Below are 8,052 nucleotides of genomic sequence, written 5' to 3' on the forward strand. Positions count from 1 at the left end.
TGCTTCTGGCACCAATCATTAGTTTGGGTAAGGCCCTTTTGGAGGATGTTCACATCACTAGGGAAATTTAAGACAGCACTCAGCTTGCAGTCATCTGCAGACTTGGTCAGCAACAGACCACTGGTTTTGGCTTGCACCTCAATAAACTATATCCCAAACAGTAGAGGCCCCAAGACCGATCCTTGGGGTACACCAGTTGTTACAGGTCTACTACTAGAGGTGGCTTCCCCTACTTTGACTGAGTGGGTTCTATCAGTGAGTCAGTTAGGTACCCATTTGGTACCATATGGATTGATGCCTAGTTGGGAGAGTTTATCTATTATGCCTGAGTGGGGAATAGTGTCAAAGCCTTTGGCTAGGTCAAGGTAGCTGGTGTGCACTGTCTTCCCCTCATCCGTGGCTTTGGTGACTGTTTCAAAGACATCAACCAAGTTTAACAGGCATGATCTCCCTTTGACAAAACCAAATTGTGTGGGGCCAAGCATATGGAGGTTGTCAATGTCCTTGTTTATAAGGTCCATGATAATGCATTCCATGGTCTTGCATATCAGGCTATTTAGGCTGATGGGCCTATAATCGCCTGGGGTCAGTGGATGCTCCACCTTTGTGTAGAGGGATAACAGCGGCTGTCCTCCATTCAGTTGAGATGACGCCGGAGCTTAGGCTTTGGTTGAATAGGGTGTCTAATAGAGCTCAGAGCTCATGCCTGAGTTCAAGTAGGATACAGCCAAGGATGTTATTGTGTCTCAAGGAGACTGCATTTTTTGCCTTTGAGAGGGCATTAAGTACCTGCTCCCTGGTAATATGGGGAGGGGGGCAGGTGCTGGGGTTGTCCTGGTTTACTGATGGGGGGACAGGGGGTGAAGTTTTCACTGAACCTGTCTGCCAACTGGTTGGCTATATCTATGGCATTTGTGTGTGTAGTGTTATTGACCACCAGTTCAGAGAAGATTTGGGTGTTGCCTTTGAGATTGCGGACATATGTGAAGAAGGCTTTGTGATTGTACTTAGTGGATGTGGCCAATATGGACTCAAAGTTAGCCCTAGATGATTTCACCAGTGACCTTATTTGCTTGTTAAGACAGAGGACAGATTGCTTCCAACTTGGCACCTGCTCCTTCTTAGCCCTGGACAGCAATTTGTTTCCTTCTATTATAGAGTTTGTTTATTGCTGCTGTCCACCAGACAGGTTTACTCTTCCTTGAGGAAGATGATTTGGTCCTGTCAGGTATTGCTGAGTCCATACAGCTATGTAGGTGCTCATATAGTTTTTTGATGTAGGCTCGGACATTAGTGCTAGTTCCTGCTGAAGGGACTGTGGCCTTGAATCTGATTACACCTGCTCTGAGGAGATTGTAGTCAGCTTTGGAAAAGTTTTTCATTTGACCCTGACAAGGGGGGGTGTCAGGGGGGATGGTGACTTCAAAAGTGATTGCTTTATGGTCGGATCTTACCAAGAAGGATGGTACTGTAGGAGTGCTACAGTGGCTACTCATGTTGATTAGGACCAGGTCCAGGATATTTTTACGTCTCGTAGGGGGTGTCGACCAGCTGATCCAAAGCACTGGCATCAGCAAGAAAGGGGTATTGCTTCACTCATAAGTTTTCCTTCGGTCACAGGTTTTACATGACATGTAAGTATGCATTTGGAGTTACTCGTCTACGTCCAGCTGGTATGCAAGTGTATAATGTTTGTGAATTGCACATAATGCTGGGCAGGGAATTCCATAAATGGGATATTATGGGGTAAGACAGTATGTTATGGTGTTAACCCCATTGTTCAGCTTGTGCTGCTCTCTTTATGAATCATATTGAACTTTTGTATACCTTGCAGTGGTATCTATTCATTCATTCATTCAATAATTCATTCATTCATTCATTCATTCATTCATTCATTCATTCATTCATTCATTCAGTAATTCATTCATTCATTCAATAATTCATTCATTCACTTGTTCATTCATTCATTCATTCATTCATTCATTCATTCAATAATTCATTCATTCATTCATTCATTCATTCATTCATTCAATAATTAATTAATTCATTCATTCATTCAATAATTCATTCATTCATCCATTCATTCAATAATTAATTAATTAATTAATTCATTCATTCATTCATTCATTCATTCAATAATTAATTCATTCAATAATTCATTCATTCATTCAATAATTTATTCAGTAATTTATTCAATAAATCCAAGAGCAATTTTCAAGGGCAAAGGTACCAGCAACACAAATTGCAGAGAAAATACTAGAAAAATATACGTCTGGTATCACCACAGCTCTTTAATTTATTCATTCATTCAATAATTTATTCAGTAATTTATTCAATAAATTGTTCAATCATTCATTCATCCATTCATTCATTCATTCATTCATTCAATAATTCATTCATTCATTCATTCATTTTCATTAGTTAGACAGAATACTCTGAGCTGAAAATCAATTTTCACAGGCGGCCTAGAGTAAAAAAGCTCTAAAATACGAAAACATTGAGATTGATTCTAATTTAAAATTATTACAGTAGAAAATATGCATTTAGCATTTTATATAATAGAATATTTTTTAAATATTTTTAAAAAGAGAACATATTTCCCTTTTAGCACAAGAAGTTTTGACATGATGCATTTTTAAAAAATTAAAATAAAGTAATTAATAACTGTGATTTGACAGGGGTCAATGAAAGGTAATAAATGGTTAAGGTGTTTGCCTTAGAAACACAAGGTACAGGGTTTGAATCTCACAGGGGATAATTGTCTAGGCTTAAAATGGCTCGCAAGGGCAGTTAGCCTAGTACTAATCTATGAATCTATGAATCTATAATTGTGAGTTTAAGTCAAATTACAATCAGCGAGTTGTGTATTTCTGAGAAGGGGGGAAAGGGTTGTGGATAACGTAGCAGTTTCAGGTTTTAATGAAAGGAGGAGGAAGTAGAAATGAGATTTATGTAGTCTGGGGGTGTTAGTTTGGTAAGTAAAGTAAGTGACCTGACAATGCCTGTCTGTGAGTTGTGAGTTTTTATTGTCATGTCTGATTGTCTGATAACACTTGCAAGTCCAGACAGATGCCAAACACATTTTTAGCTGTTGATATTGGTCTTTGCTATTACATCTGAAAGTACTGAATTCAATAATTTGACAGTATGGACTGAATAAATGTTAGTTTCCACAATGATTGATTGATTTGATGATGCCACCCTGGTTTTGATATTGTGCTCATGGTTGTATAGGAAACTGCGTTTATGAATTAAGTCAGAGTTGGATAATAAAGAATTGTGTTTTCTGTCTTTAGCTAGGTGTATATTATTGTGAGATATACCTCTGGCCATTGTATTTTGTGTAGTACTATGAAGTGATGAGTTTTGTTCAGTATGCTTGCAACAAATTTTGGGGTTTTGTTGTAAGACTCTCTGTACCAAAGGCAAGCGTCCAGTCTGGTGGACCCCAGCCATAAACAAGCTCTACAACAAAAGGAGGAAGCTACTACAAGATAGAGCAAAATCCTTGAAAGGTAAGACACCTTTGATCATTATAAGTAAAAAACTAAGAGCTCTCATAAAATCATCCAAGGCAAATTTTGAGAGAAAAATCGCCAAGGACTCTAAAGACAGTCATAAGGCCTTCTTTAGCTATGTTAGAAACCTAGGAGGAAACTCCCAGATATGCTCAGAATTAGTTCAAAATGATGTGAAAATTACTGAACCTACACACATTGCCAACATACTGGCTGACAGGTTCAGTGCAAACTTCTCCCCTCCCCAAAAGGAGATATCTATTCCAGAGGATTGTAGCTCCCCAAACATCTCCAAGCCCAGGTGAGAACTGCCCTCACTAAGGCAAAAACACAGCATCCATGGGACGGATGGTGTCCCGGCTGTGTGCTTCACGAACTCAACGAGGAATTAAACCCACAGTTAGGACAGCTGTTTAATCTTAGCCTCACCTCAGGATACGTGCAAGGAGTGGCACACGGCGACTGTGGTCCCACTTCATAAGGCGGTGCCTCCACAGACCCTGGAAATTACGCCCCATTAGCTTGACAAGCCTTATCCGCAAAGCCATGGAGAGGATCATAATGGAACTCATAAATAAAGACATAGGAACTTGCAGACTTTGGATCCAACCCAGTTTGGCTTTGTCAAAGGCAGATCCTGCCTCTTAAACTTGGTTGACTTTTAGAGACAGTCACCAAGGCCATTGATGAGGAAAGGCAGTCCATACAGCCTACCTCGACCTGGCAAAGGCCTTGACACAATACCCCACTCAGGTATCATCGAAAAACTCATCAGCTTGAATGTAAACCCATACATCACAAGATGGGTTGCAAACTGGCTAAGTGACAGAACCCACAGGGTCAGAGTTGCTGGAGCCATGTCAGACTCAAAGCCTGTCACAAGTGGTGTCCCACAGGGCTCAGTCCTGGGTCCACTCTTGTTCGGCATCTACTTTTCTGAAGTACAAGCAAACACAGGAGGGTTATGGCTGACAAAGTTTGCAGATGACTGCAAACTGGCCATAGTCGAAAACACATCTGACACAGATATCCTCCAGAAGGGCCTCACAGAAAGCGGATAACTGGTGCCAGAGCCATGGCCTGAAGTTAAAGCCAAAAATGCATAGTCATACCCTTGGGAAAAACAAGGTTACCCCTAGCTACCATATAGGTGACAATCCACTGAGCACAGAAAAGTCATCAGGGATCTGGGGACCCAGGTTGACAGTAGCCTTTGTTTGACACTCATGTTGCTAAAGTAGTTAGGAAAACCTTCTATATCGCCCACCTGATCATGAAGGGATTCACATCTAGATCAAGGGAGGTCATTGTCCCCTGTACTCATCACTCATTAGACCTATGATTGAGTACAATGCCCGTTCGAATGTATCTGACCAGACACCTGCTGCAGCTTGAAAGGCCCCAAAGTTCCTCACCAAAAGGATAAAGGGTCTCAAAAATATGTCTTATGCTGCCCGACTGAAAGAACTCCAGCTCTATTCAGTCTCATACCGCTTGCTCAGAGGTGACCTGTGCCTGACATATAAGGCCATGTCAGACCCAGATTTGATGAATATGCTTCACCTCAAAAATCTAGATCCCTCAGAACCACAAGGGGAGACTTAAACCTTGACACGGTTATAAATAGAGCGTGCTGGAGGGACAGATTCATCACCCAGAGACTCCCTATGCTGTGGAACAAAATCCCGGTACATGTGAGGCAGAGCACCTCGCTGGCCTTGTTCAAGAGGAATCTTGACCAATGGATGGGAGATCGCAGATATACCCCAGGGATTACTTCAGTGTCACTGCTTGACAGAGGCACAGCAAAATGATAGGCATAGTTTTTATTCAAACTAAAGGGGTGGCGAAAGCCACATAACTATGGGCTAGGCTTGTAAATGCCCTTGGGCAGATAGCCTAGTATGAACCTATGAACCTATGAACCTATGTTACTTTAGTTTACTGAGCTGGGTTTTTAGAACATTTGTTAGGACTGAAGATGTGTGCAGTAGACCTGGGTGTAGTAATGTACGTGTGGTATCTAATTAGGGTTGTTCTGTGAAAAGGGGTTGGGAGGGTGACCTTATGTTTAAGGTGTTTGCCCTACAAGCACAAGGTACAGGGTATGAGTCTCACAAGGGATAACTGGCTAGGCTTAAAATGGCTCGCAAGGGCAGTTAGCTTAGTACTAATCTATGAACCTATGAAGGAGTGGTTTGATTTGCAGAGCATGTCCAGTTGTTGATTAGTTTTGTGTAAGACATAATCTGTATGTTTGGTCGGTTCAGCTGTGAGTCCTGAAAATGTTTTTGTGAATGAATTTTTTAAATGATGCGTTGCACAGACAACTGATATTGAGTTGCTTGTGTTCTTTATTTGAGGTTTTTGATTAAAATAGCATTTTTTAACATTTATGATCAATGAGAACTGGATAGTCACATGTTTATTTTAGTGAAGGCATCTTGTATTTTTAGTTAGTCGCCTTTTTCCGTAGTGCACAATGTTTATAAATAATGCCCAGACTAATCAAATAGCATCAGTAAACAGAAACTGTAAAATGGTAAGATCTTTAAACTTAAGCCACAAAACTGCACACAAATAGAGATAATGATGCTTATTCGAGCAAAGTTACAAAGACATGCATGTGGAGCGTTTCTCCCTGGGCCTCCTTTGAAAATTGTCTTTGTTCCAGGTCGGACTTTCCCAGTTAACAAATGTTAAATACATAAATAATTAATAAATAAAAAACATGTGGCTCTACTTTAAGCTAAATATGTTGTGTTGCTCTGTGATGGACAATTGTAACTTTGACAATTACATTTTCAGAGTTTTCTGTGTGAGGAACTAATTATATTTTTGAATTAAGTATCTATTTAAGTAAAAGGGATGATCAAAAATTGCAATGATACAACTGTTTAGAAGGCATGTTAGAAAAGGATTTTTATTTATAATTAAAATTTGTTTTTTTCTTTCTTGTGTTTGTCTAGCACATCACTGTCAAACTCATCACCTCCAGAAATGACAGCTCCTCTTGTACAACAGGGGTAAATGAAATTTGTACCATATTTATTCATGTACACATTTATTTATTTATAAAGGGATACAGACATATTGCAAAAATTCAGAATGTTGTGTTAGTGTGTAATTTCCACTGCATTTCATTTTATAAAAAACTCTAGGTTTACTTATTTAATCATATGGAGTTTTACAATTAGGAAACATGTTTAACTTAATGCCAGTTGCAAGGCTGTCTTTGCATGGATACCTTCCACCCTTAATGCTGAATTATCCAAGTTAGGGAAGGTTTCAATATTATTATCCAGTTAGAGACCCTTTTTTGGCATTTATACCAGAGATTTTGCATAAGCAGTTGCAAAATACACATATTGTTGTACTAAGCAACTGCACTTACTGATGAGGTCCTAGAATGAGAGAAACAGGTGGGTGCTAAAGACGACAGTATAACACTGAGAAATACCATGAAGAGTTACTGCCAATCACCAATCAGAAACCGCCCTAGCTTGTGTGTAGCTTGTTTGTATGTGTCTGTCTGTGTATACAGGTTCTTAGGAGAAATCTATGCCTGTAAATCTGAGCCATTAAGGAACCCATCCTTCTCGATCTACTGGATTTCAACAGATCAAACAGTGTAGCTAATATCACAACAAGAGACTTAATTATCCACCAAAACAATTTTATGGAGTGATACATTTATTATCTAATATCTACCTCATCATTTAAACAATGTGATGCACTAACATTCTTCCCGTCAAGCCTGGACACTTGGATGGGTACCCATAAGTTCACCCCTGGGATGACATACTTTGCCCTTCTTGAGAAAAGAGGTACAACATGACAGTGGGTGATGGCAAGGTGAAAATTATCTTCTGTTAACTACCTCGAAACATCTATGAACCTATGAATAGATTATCACTTCTCAGCTTTAAAGAAGCTTGTCTGTAAACAAATTGTCAAGATATATTTCAACCCATTGTTTAAGAGAGCACAGCCCAAGGCCAATATCTAAAATGCTCATCTTGACAATAAACATCTGGTTACAGATGTGCATTAACAGGACTAGGTGTGCACAATTGACTGGTTTCCTCAGCCTTCCTCCTTCTGTTAAGACACCGTTTTCTAGACAGGTCTGTGAGAGGGTCAGCCAATGTGGCAAAATGTGGAATGAACCACCAGTATTACCTAGTCACACTTAATTAGGATTTTGGTCACTGACTGAATTATCCATTAATGGTCTCCAACATTTATCTGTGGCTTCGTCGGGTACCTACCCTTAACATATCATATGGCAGTGGGCCATTCAGGTTTGATGGTACACTTCATCAGATGGGCCATTAGCCTGGCCACCCTAAGTGCTGCCTGTAACTTGAGAAAGTGATAGCACAGTCACACAGTCATGACTACAGAAGACATATCAACATGTTATTTAGTTACATAATGACTATATGCCTGCAGTAGCTTGTTCTTCAAAAACCAAAACATTACAGTTACCTCATCTAACCCAAATAGGACTCTGTACTGAAACTGTCTGATT

General features: G+C 39.8%; 1 protein-coding gene across 1 annotated transcript in view; it reads left to right on the forward strand.

Moving 5' to 3' along the window:
- The window catches only part of CDHR4 (cadherin related family member 4), a 764,521-nt gene extending 757,973 nt beyond the window's left edge, over positions 1 to 6,548 (forward strand). The window contains exon 17 of the mRNA XM_044078501.1: positions 6,488 to 6,548. Coding sequence (XP_043934436.1) covers positions 6,488 to 6,548 — 61 coding nt within the window. The remainder of the gene's footprint in view (positions 1 to 6,487) is intronic.
- The last annotated feature ends 1,504 nt before the right edge of the window (positions 6,549 to 8,052 follow it).

Source organism: Protopterus annectens, chromosome 7.part1 (assembly GCF_019279795.1).
Source record: "Protopterus annectens isolate FY-2018-M chromosome 7.part1, PAN1.0, whole genome shotgun sequence".
In the NCBI taxonomy this organism is placed as follows: Eukaryota; Metazoa; Chordata; order Ceratodontiformes; family Protopteridae; genus Protopterus; species Protopterus annectens.